Source organism: Carassius gibelio, chromosome B14, assembly GCF_023724105.1.
Source record: "Carassius gibelio isolate Cgi1373 ecotype wild population from Czech Republic chromosome B14, carGib1.2-hapl.c, whole genome shotgun sequence".
Lineage (NCBI taxonomy): Eukaryota > Metazoa > Chordata > Actinopteri > Cypriniformes > Cyprinidae > Carassius > Carassius gibelio.
Window position 1 is genome coordinate 17,632,454 of NC_068409.1, and position 15,458 is coordinate 17,647,911.

General features: G+C 36.6%; 1 protein-coding gene across 2 annotated transcripts in view; it reads left to right on the top strand.

The window, feature by feature from the left end:
• LOC127970955 (ATP-binding cassette sub-family C member 5-like) overlaps positions 1–15,458 on the top strand; it is a 43,702-nt gene that overhangs the window by 24,589 nt on the left and 3,655 nt on the right. For both annotated transcript variants that reach the window (XM_052573672.1, XM_052573671.1), the window contains 9 exons: positions 4,590–4,719; positions 4,842–4,995; positions 6,144–6,272; positions 7,716–7,902; positions 8,040–8,129; positions 10,155–10,347; positions 10,465–10,624; positions 13,815–13,893; positions 13,993–14,106. In XM_052573672.1, the coding sequence (XP_052429632.1) occupies positions 4,590–4,719; positions 4,842–4,995; positions 6,144–6,272; positions 7,716–7,902; positions 8,040–8,129; positions 10,155–10,347; positions 10,465–10,624; positions 13,815–13,893; positions 13,993–14,106 (1,236 nt within the window). The remainder of the gene's footprint in view (positions 1–4,589; positions 4,720–4,841; positions 4,996–6,143; positions 6,273–7,715; positions 7,903–8,039; positions 8,130–10,154; positions 10,348–10,464; positions 10,625–13,814; positions 13,894–13,992; positions 14,107–15,458) is intronic.

Sequence of the window (15,458 nt, forward strand, 5' to 3'; positions counted from 1 at the left end):
ATCACTGCCTGAATCAACCTGAGAGTAGCAGGTTAATCTATCAAGAGGGCGTTGCAATTAATGCATTTTCCCACAGTGGTGTAGTTTTTGCAAACTGGTATGTTATTGACTATGCATGTGATATACCATTTTTGACGATACAAATTTTATATCGTTATAATGCTAATTAGATGTGTGGCAATATATTGCGATAAGCATGCACCAAAAAATTTAAAGTAGGCATGCACTGCATTAAACTCTCACATGTTAATTTGACCAGCTATTAATGTAGCCGAATAAAATGTACAAAGAAATTTGTCGACTGAAGAAACGTACAGAGAATGAATGCAACAGTATTTATCTGTGTTCTTATAATGTATATTTATTATGCAATGGTAATTGACACAGCCTTTATTGCTCTACAGAGTACTATTAAATAATATGATTTCTGTCTCATTCTATGATGGGAAGCCACATCAGTTCACTGAAGGAAGTTTATTAAAATTAAATTTATTTTATTTAATTAAAAAAATCTAGATTAACACACGTTCGGAGTAAAAATATGTTGTTTTTTTTATATGTTGTTGTACTTTGATGCAGACAATCCTTTTTGGAAGCTTTGAATCAACTGAATCAATTGCTTCGCAAAAGATTAATATTTTGAAGCACTCCAAACATTGCGCATTAATGATGCCTGCTCGTCAAAATTGTAAATGCAACAAAAACTCAGGCCACAATTTTTATAAAACAGCTTTTACACTCCCAATGTAAACATTTTATTGAAAGTATATTATGTGACCCTGGAGCACAAAAGCAGTCTCTGGGATATATTCGTAATAGCCAAAAATACATTGCATGGGTCAAAAATATTGGTTTTTCTTTTATGCCAAAATCATTAGAATATTACGTAAAGATCTTGTTCCTATGAAGATATTTTGTAAATTTCCTACCATAAATATATAAAAAATGAATTTTTGCTAATGCATTGCTTAGAACTTAATTTGGACAACCTTAAAGGAGATTTTCTCAATAATTTGATTTTTTTTTCTTTTCTTTTTTTTTTTTTTGCAACCTCAGATTCTAGGTTTCCAAAACGTTGTATCTTGGCCAAATATTGTCTGATCCTAATAAACCACACATCAGTGGAAATTAACCCTTAAGGGTTACATATAGTAAATGCAATAAACAAAATATGAAGTGTCTGTATAACCTTATTTTATTTATTTGCAATATTCAAATAAAGAAGTTCTTTTGGCCTTAATAATTATAAGTGAAAAATCTAAAACAGTGTTCTTTCCATAGTTTCAGTTTCATTTCCACATCAAATCCTTGCTCTGCAATCCATGACATTGCCAAGTGTCTGCTTTTCTCTCTCTCTTTTTTACTGCTCTTTAATTGAAACTGCCTGCAGGCTAAATCCATTTATCTGTCCAGTGTCTTGACTTTGAGCTTGAGGGGTTGAGTATATGTGTCCCCTCAGGAACCCGTGCCCTCTTCTCCATTAAGTAGAGCTGACAGCACATTAGAGAGGTTATGTGTCTGTGTAATTGTGTGCCACTTGTATTCACTAATTCCTCGATGATGGCTAATCTCTTTTTACCCAGAGGTAAGATTGCAAATTTGGGAACTTTACATATTCTGTTAATGGAACGAATTTGTTCCCTTGTGCCAGAAAGCATCAAATCCAAATGGTAATATTTTTTTCCCATGAAGAATTTTATTACAAAGGCATGTCTGGCATATTCTCAGTCGTCTGCTGATATGTGTTTGGGAATATTTGTGTTTATATGTGCTGCAGTGATGACGTTCATGCATTTACTACGCCTGGTGTGTAAAGTGCTAACAGGGGCGGATCTAGAAAAATATTGATGGGGTGGCGAGAAGGGGGCAGGAATTTTTGAGGGGTGGCAACATATGGCAGACGTATATATACTGAATTTAGTCACAGTTATCATAGTTTGATGATAAATATATGTGCACACTACAAAAGGACACAGGCTATCATTTAGAAACTTAATCTTGTGCAATTAATGTCTTGCATTTGAAACAGTTCATATAAGAAATAAGTGACCATACCCCATAAGCACCACCAAAGTGTATACCAATATCGCATGTAACTTTAGAGACGGTCCCTAAATTGAGACTCGTCCAACGTCCAATGTTTTTTTTTACTTTTAGTTTTCTTTTCTCTTGGCTGGATTGCTGATGTAGCTACTCTACCCTGGCATAGATGTTCATCCATCAATCATAACATTCAACCGCAAACATGAGGTGCGAGCGGTCGCGAGCGCGGATGGGAGAGTGGAGGAAGTTTTTTTTTCGTAGCGGGATCGCGAATCATTTGAGTCAGTTCGGGAGTTCGGAGTGGGTTCGCGAATCATTTGAGTCCGTTTGGGAATCGCGAATCATTTGATTCAGTTCGGGAGTTCGTAGCGGGATCGCGAATCATTTGAGTCAGTTCGGGAGTTCGTAACGGGTTCGCGAATCATTTGAGTCAGTTCGGGAGTTCGTAGCGGGATCGCGAATCATTTGAGTCAGTTCGGGAGTTCGTAGCGGGATCGCGAATCATTTGATTCAGTTCGGGAGTTCGTAGCGGGATCGCGAATCATTTGAGTCAGTTCGGGAGTTCGTAACGGGTTCGCGAATCATTTGAGTCAGTTCGGGAGTTCGTAGCGGGATCGCGAATCATTTGAGTCAGTTCGGGAGTTCGTAACGGGTTCGCGAATCATTTGAGTCAGTTTGGGGATCGCAAATCATTTGAATCAGTTCGGGAGTTCGGAGCGGCTTCGCGGATCATTTGAATCAATTCGAGAGTTCGGAGCGGGTTCGCGAATCAGTTCGGGAGTTTGTAGCGGGTAAGCGAATCATTTGAGTCAGTTCTGGAGTTCGGAGCGGTTTCGCGAATCATTTGAATCAGTTCGGGAGTTCAGAGCGGGATCACGAATCATGAAAGATTCGCGCTCGTAAATTTTCAAATTGGCCATAACCTTTAATTCGTTGCAGCCAACTGGGGTAGCAGCAGGGGTGGCAAGGCTTTCTTTTAGGGTGGTATTTTTATTATAATTAAAGAAGCAGTCTACATTGAAAAGTGTTCGTTTTGTTTTCCTATTTCTGATGCACTGCACAGCAATACCAGCCACTTTATTTTCTCTGTGTGACAAAATTAATTTAATTAAAATGTATTTGTAAATATCTTTTATTTTTTATTATATATATTTAATGTATCACATCTCACTTTAATAAAAAGAAGTCGTATGCTCACTAATGCCTCATTTATTTGACAAAAATTACAGTAAGAACAGTAATAGTGGGAAATATTATTACAATGTAATAAATGATTTTCTATTGTAAAATATTTTAAATTGTAATTTATTCCTGCATCATTACTCCAGTCTTCAGTGTCACATGATCCTTCAGAAATCATTATAATATACTGATTTGAATATTTAAAATATTTCTGATTATTATCGGTGTTAAAAACAGTAGTGCTGCTTTATATTTTTGTGAAAACATTTTATTTTTCAGGATTTTTTCAAGAACAGAATTTAAGAAAGATCACATTTATTTAAAATAGAAATCTTTTGTAATGTTCTTGTAATTTTACTTTAAAATTTAATACATCTTCACTGCATTAAAGTATTTTCTTAGGGGGGGGGGGGATATTACTTTTTCCACTTAATCACTACGATACTAAACCAATATTTTTCACAAAAAAATAAAATAATTTTCTTAATTTGTTCTCCATTTCTCCTCTGTTCTAGTTTCCTAAACTAGTTTTCTTATAAACATGACATTGTACACTGCAAATATTGTTATCTACATGAAAAATTACTAACGCTCCTCCAATGAGGTACTTTGGATAAAAGCTTGAGCTACTGTAAATGCTTACAGGTAAACATAATACTTTATGTATTTCATTTCTTCAGCCTGAGGCTTATTCATTTCACTTTTGGTTTGAAAGGTACATTTGCAAAAAATATATAACTTTTTTTATATACATTTATTAATTAAAAACATACAAGCAAGTCCAGATTAGATGAGAAAAAATAAAGCAATGCATTACTTTCCATTAAAAGTAATCAAGTAACACAGATAGTTTCTTTTTAAAGGGATTAATGCAATCTTGTAATGCATTACTTTTAAAAAATAATTTCCCCCAACACTGATATTAAATATGTTGTAATAATAAATAACTTTCATTTGCGCCAAAGTGGCCTCTTAATTAAAACCATCTATTGTTTCTAACCAGATGTATTAGAAGGGAGCAACAGTGAACACTGTTTAAGCTATTTTCCTATTCTGAATTATTTCTTTATTTCAGTTAATATCTGTCATCAAAGTAGGAAATTCTCCTTTTTTTGTTTTCCTGAGGATGTGTGTGACATCACAGAGCAGAAGCATTCCTGTATGCTTGCAAGGGTTTCCTTCGTATAAATCTAGCTATTATGGCTGTTTCAATGTTTGTGTGCATCCCTGACCTGTTTATTTGCTTTATGCATCTTAAATAAAGAATTTTGTATGTTTTTATAAATCAGGGGTCCATTTATTAGCATTTGGGTTGTGTCTGTGTGCATGCATTATTAACAGTGTTGTGTGTGTTGTTTCTGCAGTGCACTGTGCGGGCAGCCTCGGTTCTGCATGATCAACTATTTAAGACTCTACTTCTGAGCCCCATGCGCTTTTTCGACACAACACCCCTGGGACGCATTCTCAACCGGTTCTCCAGGGACATGGATGAAGGTGAGGAACCTCTCTCTATCTTTATTCACACATCCTTTCACATGCAGGATGACGGGGGCGTCTCGAAGCGGTTTGATGTCTGGCTCTCTCACACGTTCGCTCTCTGTTCTTCCTCTGTGTAGTTGATGTGCGTCTGGCGATGCAAGCCGAAATGCTGCTCCAGAACGTGACATTAGTGCTGTTCTGCCTGGGTTTGGTGGGTGCTGTGTTTCCCTGGTTCCTGTTCTCCATCTTTCCTTTAGGGGCGTTCCTCTTCATCGTCAACCGCATCTCCAGGTTTGGTCTTCATTTATTTATTGGGTCAAACAGATAGTTGAGCTGTGTCATTGTATAAAGTAGAACCAATTATATATATATATATATATATATATATATATATATATATATGTGTGTGTGTGTGTGTGTGTGTGTGTGTGTGTGTGTGTGTTTTAGGCTGATTAACAAACTAATATGTGTTCCAACAATTTGCACAAAGTTCAAACAGTATGACATTGCATCAGAAAACCATGAAAAATATTAAACCTTGTGGCTTTTATTTTAAAGTAACTTATTTTTAATATTTTTTTTTTTTTTTTTATAATTTAATAATTTAGTATATTGTTTAATACATTTTGTAAAATTGCTACACTTTAAATAAATGGTTATAATAGAAGAAATTAATTTATATATATATATATATATATATATATATATAGAGAGAGAGAGAGAGAGAGAGAGAGAGAGAGAGAGAGAGAGAGACCTGAGTAATTCAGCTTTGCTCACAGAAATAAACTACTTTTTACAGTATATTAAAATAGAAAACAGGTCTTTTAAATTGTAATAATATTTCACAATATTACAGTTTTTTTGTCAAATAAATGCAGCCTTGTTGAACGGAAATATTTTTTCTTTAATATTGTTTTTAAATATGTCTAAAAAGACAACAGAACCACCCTTATAAATATATTCTCATAGGATCTGTCTAAGAGAAAGCATGTTTGTCCTCCTTCGCTCGGCCTCTTTTTAAGAAAAGTATGAATCATTAATAACATTATTCACATGCAATGCGTTTTTCAAATATGCACTTACAAGTTGAAATCAGCCTGATTGCTCATCAATAATACCCTGGCTCTGCCTCGTGTGACAGGCCCCATAAAGCCCCATATAAATCAGTTCAGAAGCCAGAAATGACTGCAGCTCAGCCAGGAAGATCCCCTCCGTCTCACTGTTATTGTCCCCTGTGGGCCACTAACCTGTCACATCACAGACAGCTCTGTGAGCCGCACAGATAAGCAGATGAGATGAGCCACAGCTTTGATCAAAACCCAGCCGTATATCGCCGCTCATATTCTCAGACTGGCTGACTTTTTGTAAGGGACTGAAAAAAAAAATATATATATATATATATATAAATATACTTTTCCGATTGTCCTTTTTACCCAAAGGGTTCTCATTCGTGAGCTGAAGCGCCTGGAAAATATCAGCCAATCCCCTTTCACCTCTCATATCACAAGCAGTCTGCAAGGCCTGTCCACGATCTATGCTTACGGCAGGGGGGCTGACTTCATACACAGGTAATATTCACACTACAGGATGCCCTCCATGACTTTGCAGAACTTTTGTCTGAAGCAAACACTGCAGGGAAACTTTACTTAAGGGCTGTAAATACCGTGGCCTCAGAAAGTTTGCACCAAGTTCAAACAGTGCATAGATGCCACACTCACAAATGGCAATGCATCAGCGAGTGACTTTTATTTTAAAGGAATGCTATTATACACACTTTTCACGTAACAATTCACACTAATAAGTTTACGTTTTAAATAAAACCTGTAATTATAAATATAATTAAGAATTATTTTGATTAATGCATTATATCCTTATATGTTTTAATCTAGATTATGTACTATATTATAATCAATACATAAATGCATGCATATTCTACCATTTAAAAAGGTTGGGGTCTGTATTTTTTTGTATTGTTTTATTCAACAAGGACACATTATATTGATCAGAAATGACAGTAATGACAACATTAATCAACATTAATAATCAGAAATGTTTCTTGAGCAGCAAATCGGCACATAAGAATGATTTCTGAAGGATCATGTGACACTGAAGACTGTAGGAATGATGCTGAAAATACAGCTTTTGATCACAGAAATAAATGCAATTTTAAAATATTTTACAATAGAAAAGTGTTTTTTTTTTAATAGTATTAATATTTCACAATATTACAGTTTTTCTGATCAAATAAATGCAGCCTTGGTGAGCAAAAGAGACTCTATCTATCTAACTGTATGTATATATATATATGTGTGTTCTTGTGTGTGTGTGTGTGTGTGTGTGTGTGTGTGTGTGTGTGTGTGTGTGTGTGTGTGTGAGCTTGTTTATGTGGTTAATGAGGACACAAATTTGTATAATGACATAGGTATGACACAGGTATTACAATGAGGATGGTGGTTTATGAGGACATTTTTAGTGTCCCCTTAATTCAAAATGCTTATAAATCATACAGAATTAGTTATTTTGAAAATCCAAAAATGCACAAAGTTTCCTGTGAAGGTTAGGTTTAGGTGTAGGGTTGGGGTAGGGCAATAGAAAATACAGTTTGTACAGAATAAAACCCATTACGCCTATGGAGATTCCCCTTAAACCACATATACCAACATGTGTGTGTGTGTGTGTGCTCTTGTTTTTGTGTCATATTAGGACACAACTCTGTATAATGACATGGGTATGACACAGGTATTACAAGGAGAGCGTGACTTATGAGGACATAAGCCATGTCCCCATTTTTCAAAACGCTTATAAATCATACAGAATGAGGTTTTTTTGAGAAAGTAAAAATGCAGAAAGTTTCCTGTGAGGGTTAGGGTTAGGTGTAGGGTTGGGGTAGGGCCATAGAATATACAGTTTGTACACACTGTTGTGTGTGTGTGTGTTTGTGTAGAAAATTAAAAGTATGTTATGAATAAGCTTATAAAAAATAAGGCTAAATACTGGATATATTCCACCAGGAATCAAGCCCTGCTGGACACAAACCAAGCGTGTCACTATCTGTTCAGCTGTGCTATGCGCTGGCTGGCTGTGCGTCTGGACCTCATCAGCATTTCTCTCATCACCACCGTCGCGCTCCTCATCGTCTTCATGCACGGCCGCATTCCTCCCGCTTACGCCGGTCTGGCCATCTCCTACGCCGTACAGGTGCGCCGCTCTCACACACTGTCTATATGATTGGGGATGCTTGTAGGGAAGAACCGTTACTGTGCCGTCATTAATTCACATTGCTTACTATTGCTCAGTTGTTATTTACTCCGTTTTCTTTCCCTTCCCACATCCAGCTAACCGGCCTGTTTCAGTTCACCGTGAGGCTGCTTTCTGAAACCGAAGCCCGTTTTACATCAGTGGAGCGGATCAATCATTACATAAAGGTAGAAGCTCCTGTGACACATGCGTGCTAGTTGTGTCAATGGCAAATAGAAAGGGACAAACCATTTGTTATTCAGCTGACACAGCGCACAAAAGACACCAGATCTTTGCTTTGCACAGGCGGCTGAGCCCAGCGGTCAGCGCTGCATAGTGAGCCTGCTACATCACGCTCAGCAGGCTTCACGAGAGGCATTTTTTGCTAGACAGAACATTATAGCGTATGACACAGCTTGTTTCAGTAGGCTCTTATCAAAGCAGAGCAGTACAGCTGTCTTAGCTGCCACCCATGTGGCGGAAAGCATTTTACAGTGATTAACGAAGCCAATAATGGTCTGACTGAGTTCTGAAGGACAAAGTATCCAAGTTATTTTGCAATGCAAAAGTAAGTTGCTGTAGGAAAGTAACTGTACGAATAAAAAAAGTGCAGTAAAACTCCATATGAAGGCAGCTTCCTTATAAATCAAACTGTGAAATTCCATAGTGAACTACAGCCTATGTGCTTGCCTTGCATAATGACCATTGTACACTCTTAAAGGAATAGTTCAGCAAAAAATGCAAATTTGTGTTAATTTACTCACCCTCAGGCCATCCGAGATGTACATGAAGAAGAGGAAAGCTTTTAGCTGAAACCGTGGTCAGCAGCTGCCCGTTTTTGAAAATAAATAAAATAGCATATCAAGGAGCACAAAATTTATACCTGTGGCTCCTGGTGATATATTGAGGTCTTATGAAGTGAAACGATCGGTCTGTGCAAGAAACTGTTCATTATTTACAGCATTATTACCTGTAATCCAGAACCTCAGACAAACAATCTGGAGTGATGTTCGGTTCACAAACGAATCATTCTTTTAAATTGGTTTATTTTAGCGAACGAGTTGAATCCATTCACCAAATCAGACTTTGGAGAAGTTTTACCTTTGCTGTTTGATCATATTTCTCATGTATGTAAAGTAACTGTAAACTTGACAAATCACTAGAAAAGCTTGATGTGTACTGGCGGCTATACATTATTTACAATTATTTTATTCACAAGGATTTTTATTAAAAAAAAAAAAAAATTCAGCCAATTTCTGTCTTACCTTTCATCTCAAAAGTTATGGAGAAAATTGTGCTGAATCAACTTCTATGTTTTCTGACAAGTAAATGTATTTATGAGCTTATTCAATCTGGTTTTAAGTCTGGTTTCAAACTTTTGAGAGTGTTAAATGATGTTTACCTCTCGATTCCAGAGACTCTGTGGTTATTGTTCTTTTAGATTTATCGGCCGCTTTTGATACCATAGACCACTTCTCACCATTATCCAGATTAGAGTCTAGGGTAGATATAACAGCAAACTTTCTGAAACTTTTCAGTCATACCTGTCTGACAGGAAGTTTTTTAGACACTTCCCCTGCACCTCTGACCCGTGGTGTTCCACAAGGCTCTGTTTTAGCTCCCTCTCCATTTTCTCTTAACATGCTACCTCTGGGCTCTATTCTAAGAAAACATGGTGTATCTTTTTATTTCTATTCAGATGATACTCAAACCCATCTACCAATCAAAAGAAACAATTCCACTGTGATTACTTCTCTTCTGCAATGTTTAGAGGAGGTTAAGTCATGCCTAGCCCAAAATTTCCTCTAATTGTTTTCAGTCCAAATGAGAACTGAAGTCCAGAGTTAAAAGTTTTATCCATTTTTTTTGATCATCACAGGTGCAGAACCTAGGTGTTCTTGTTGACCAGCATTTAAAAATCTCTCTTCTGTTAATGGATCCAGTTTCTGTCAGCTTCTATCAGGCCTAAAATTAAAAACTTTCTCTCTCCTAAAACTTTAGAAATGGCTGTCCATGTGTTTGTTATGCATTACTGCAATTCTTTATATTGCAGTACATTTAAGTCTCAAATTGTGCGTCTTCATCTCGTCCAAAACGCTGCGGCCTTATTGGTAGTCCTGTTTTCTGTGTATGTGGTATAATCTTGCTCTTCTGTAAAGCACTTTGGTCAGCCTGGTGGCTGTTGTAAATGCAGATCATCATTATTCACTCAGAACCTGGAAAGCGAGGGTCCTCGGCAGATCTGCGGCTCCTCTGCTCCTGTTTCCAGCTGGCCAGAAGAAGGACGAATCACCTTCCAGAATGTGGAAATGCGATATCGGGATGACCTTCCTCTGGTGCTGAAGAATCTCTCCTTCAGTGTTCTTCCAGAAGAGACCATTGGGATAGTTGGCAGAACGGGTTCAGGTACACCTGTCTGCTTGGCTGTTTTATCCTCTCAGATGCTGTTTGTGTTCATCTCTACTGCTGGTCATATTACTGGAGGAGGATATAGTTTGTGACACAGGTGGGTTGTTTCTTCAGGGAAATCTTCACTGGGCGTCGCACTCTTCAGACTAGCAGAGCTCAGCCGGGGATCAATCATCATTGATGGTGTCGACATCGCTCACATCGGTCTGGAGGACTTGAGGAGCAAGCTGTCAGTCATCCCCCAAGAGCCGGTTCTTTTCATTGGCTCTGTCAGGTACGGTCCACATCACTTTACCAAGACATGAAGTCAACATGATGCAACCCATGTCACTTACACAATGTCACATACAGTATTTCAATGTGAAACAGGATATTTAACAAGAAAAAAAAGGAGGAATAGACATTTTACCTGTCTAGAATTGATTGGATTGAGAAAAGTCTATTTAGAGAAAAATTTGTTAAATTGATGAATAGGGATAGTAAAGGCAGTGGTTCCCAACCTTTTTAACTCACGGCCCACACAACCAAACACATATGTTTTTGCGGCCCACTGCACAAAAATTAACTGACCCCGCTATTGTTGGGTTAATAGGAGATCGATTATTAACTGTCTTTATCGGATGAACTGGCAATGAACAGAAAATAACTCAGGCTGGTACCGCTTGGCACAACTGCTGTTGTTCTGTAGCATAAGCAGCAAAAATATCTAAGATAAATTGGGAGTTTATTCTTAAACCAATCAGTGAGCTTGAATAGTGGAAGCATAGTTACAGTTTAATATTTATTTTTTCTTATTTAATTATACATGAAACGATGTTATTGTGTTATGACATAGACATTTTTACATATATGAACAATATTATTATTTATTTTAATAGTAATTGGCGGCCCACCTGCAATTGAAAACCACTGGCTTAGATAATATATAGTTAGAAAATATTTTTATTTAGAATAAACTCTGTTCTTTTACATTTTTAATTCAACAAAGAATCCTGAAAAACAGTATCAAAGATTTAAAAAAAAACTGATTCCAGCACATTAAAATGATTTTTGGAGATCATGTGACCAGGGACGGATCTAGAAAAATATTGATGGGGTGGCGAGAAGGGGGCAGGAATTTTTGACGGGTGGCAACATATGGCAGATGTATATATACTGAATTTAGTCACAGTTATCATAGTTTAATGATAAATATATGTGCACACTACAAAAGGACACAGGCTACATTTACAAACTTAATCTCATGCAATCAATGTCTTGCATTTGAAACAGTTCATATAAGGAATAAGTGACCATCACCCATAAGCACCACACACTCACTAATGCATACAGTTTGCATCAACATGTAATTAAGAGCATTATAAAAGGTTCTGTGTTATCAATATGTCAATTTATTATAAGAAACACAAGATTTTAACAGCCAATGACATTTCCAGCTGGGGAGACTCAACTGATTTTCTACTGTTTAGTGTTAATCATCATCTAACTCAACCAGTCAAGACTAAATTTAGCCTTAGATGTTATATGAATATGGTCCATGAAGCATTGATTTTATTAGCTGACAATAATAATAATAAATAAACATTATAGGCACAAATACAAATGTCCTTTTAGAAATTGTTTCTGAAAAATATGGTGTTATTGTTTTGGCAGGCTTAAATTAAAACTTTTATGAAAACTTGTGTGATATTCCTTTAAAATAATGTTTTAGTATATCTTTTTTAAGTATATTTTACTAAGCAATTTCTTACATAATTTCTTTGAGTTAGACCAAACTTTTATTTTGGTGGGTTATAACCAGAGTTTCTGTGTTTTTTAATGAACTATTATTATTAGCTAATAGGAAGCATAGCATATCAAGTATAGCATACTCTGTGCAATAGTATTATATTTCTGTTTGAATTTCTTCAAAGTTACACCAAAATTTTATTTTGACAGGTCGTCGTAAAGACATTGCCGTTTCTGTCAGTCTGTGTATACGATACGAATGAATGACGATAGTTTTATCAAATGAAATGGTGAAATCCACATGTGTAGCATCATCATGTGTCAATATAGTGAAGAGCTGAAAACACCACGCATGGTTCAGTGTGTGTGTGTGTGTGTGTGTGTGTCTGTGGTAAAGCACACATTCCCAGAGACGTGTATAACAACACCTTAAGGGTTCCCATAAGCAGGATTTATTGTCGTGCCCCCCTTCCTCAAATATGATAATGGAAAAAAAAACTACTATAGGGGTGAAAAAATAACTTTAATCAAATAAAAAACTAAATGAATAAATTGTATTATTTACAAATCACAATTGTAGCTCTTGACATTTACCTGTGGCTATAACTTTATTATGACTCTAATTTACTCTAGTTTACTATGATAAAACCATGGTTTATTTTTGTAAGGGGTTGTGATATGCATGTTTTTTGTTGAAGAAATTATAAAGCCTGTGTCATCTATACCAAAAAGGTGGCCAAAAATGAAAGATTAAGTGAATATTTGAATGAAATGTTTGGTCAGTAGCGTGTCCTGTAATTGTAACAGCAGCAATCACATGGCATTTGTAATAACATGTACATAAATAGTGTATTTTGTATTTGTCTACATTATGTATTTTAACAGTGTTATTATTAACCAATCATTATTGCCTCATTATTTTTTTATATAATGCATTTTAAGCCATTTTAAAGGCTATTGATGGCTTAGGTCTGTTTTTTAGCAACAACAACAACAACAACAAAATATTACAGTATATTAATACTTTGTTAATTATTAGAGTTTGGGGTTTTGCAAATCATTTGAGTCAGTTCGGGAGTTCAAAGCGGGATCGCGAATCATTTGAGTCAGTTTGGGGATCGCGAATCATTTGAATCAATTCGGGAGTTCGTAGCGGGATCGCGAATCATTTGAATCAATTCGGGAGTTCGTAGCGGGATCGCGAATCATTTGAGTCAGTTTGGGAGTTCGGAGCGGCTTCACGGATCATTTGAATCAATTCGAGAGTTCGGAGCGGGTTCGCGAATCATTTGAGTCAGTTCGGGAGTTCAAAGCGGGTTCGCGAATCATTTATCAGTTTGGGGATCGCGAATCATTTGAATCAGTTCGGGAGTTCGTAGCGGGATCGCGAATCATTTGAGTCAGTTTGGGAGTTCGGAGCGGGATCGCAAATCATTTGAATCAATTCGAGAGTTCGGAGTGGGTTCGCGAATCATTTGAGTTAGTTTGGGGATCGCAAATCATTTGAGTCAGTTCGGGAGTTCGGAGCGGGATCGCGAATCATTTGAATCATTTGAATTAAAAAAAAAAAAAAAAAAAAAAAAGCGGACAAAATCGTACTAATCCATAACTTTTGAACAGCAGTTTCATTTCTAAAGTTGAGCAAGTTCTTGTATTTTGATGAAAATAACATCCACTTGATGAATCAGTAAAACTAGGGTCAGATAATGTTTCTAAGTTGATTATATCACCAACAGATCAAATCTGGATCCTTGGGATCAGTATACAGACGCACAGATCTGGGAAGCTCTGGAGAAAACGCACATTAAGGACATGGTGAGTAATAGCAAAAGTTCCTAGTTTGATTTTCTGAAGTCTGACTTGGTGTCGGCTTTGGAGTAGCTGTGGATTAGTCCCATGTTGATTTATTTTCAGGTAAGCCAGCTGCCTAATTCACTGCATTCAGAGGTGACGGATAACGGAGAGAACTTCTCAGTGGGAGAGAGACAGCTTCTGTGTGTGGCCAGAGCTCTTCTCAGACACAGCAAGGTAACAGTTGAGATCACCGACGCTCTCACTTACCCATTTAAACTAGAAACAACCCATGCCTAATATGACTAGCCTCTATCACAAAAGAGAAGTTGTGCCAAGATGCCTAAACCTAAAGTTACAGCTTTCTTCTCCCCCTTTAAAATCGATGAAGCTGTTGATTCAGCTGCTTTGACTATATTTGATTATATGGTTAGATGCAGTGTATTATTTGCATTCATCATTGTTATTCCCCTGCTGTTGAGATGCACTGGTGAATCTGTTGTAAAGCGATGAAACATTGCCACCCAATGGCAGACAGTGAATGACTATTTAAAAATCATTTGTCAGTGACACAGATATATAATTCCTGAGGGGAAAAAAATGGTTCCTCAGTGTTTTGAATTCAAGGCCCTATATTTTGCTAAAAAAAAAAAAATCGAAAAGGCCCCAAATGTTTTATCAACTATGGGCACTCCTAGTCTCTGTATAAATAAGAATTAAAATTAAAATAATTACATTCGCAGGATTCCAAAAGATTTAGAAGCTGAATATTTTCCAAGGATCTCGCTCTTTTTAAGCTAATTAATTTTATATGACTCTTACATTTTAATTTGTGATTTACAAATGTTTTTACTCACAGTTTCTAATCTATTTTAGAGCGTGGCATGACTAGAAAAATGTGTATTCATTATTAAAAATCCTAAGGATTTTAAAGTTATCATTTATTTATTTAGAAATAAAGAATGGAAGTTGAAATCCCTTTTAAAATGAGACACTATAATATTAATATTAATATTTTCCAGTTTTCCAGGACATTGGGTATCATGGTTCTTCAAACAAAACAGTTGTTGAGCGGCTGAATTAAGAAATATTTTATTTCTAGTTGTTTTATCTTATTTTAATACTGATTTTATCATATTTTAAGTCATTGTATGATCCTCTTAAAGGGGTCATGAAATGAGAAACCAAATTTGCCTTGATCTTTTGGAATATAAGAGGTCTTTGTACCATTAAAACGTCCTGCAAGTTTCATAGCTTAAGACGTCCTCCCCATTATAAACGAGCCATTTATTTAATCAAGCTCTAAATACAGCTCGTTCTGGATCCATGGTAAGAAGTGACGTCACGGTGCGAAGTGACGTTCCAACCATTTGCATATGACCGCCTCCAGCACAAGACAACTACGCTCATTTCGGATCGTTGTCGCGCTGCGCGCCTCACAAGTGTTCAGTCGACGGACAGCAAGTGGGTCTGTGTACAGGAAAATTACAATGCCACGCAGATGTGCTGTTCCTGGCTGTGGACAAACAACATCTTTGAATACGCTGCCGAAAGATCCTGACGTCAGGGAAAAATGGATGCAGTTTATT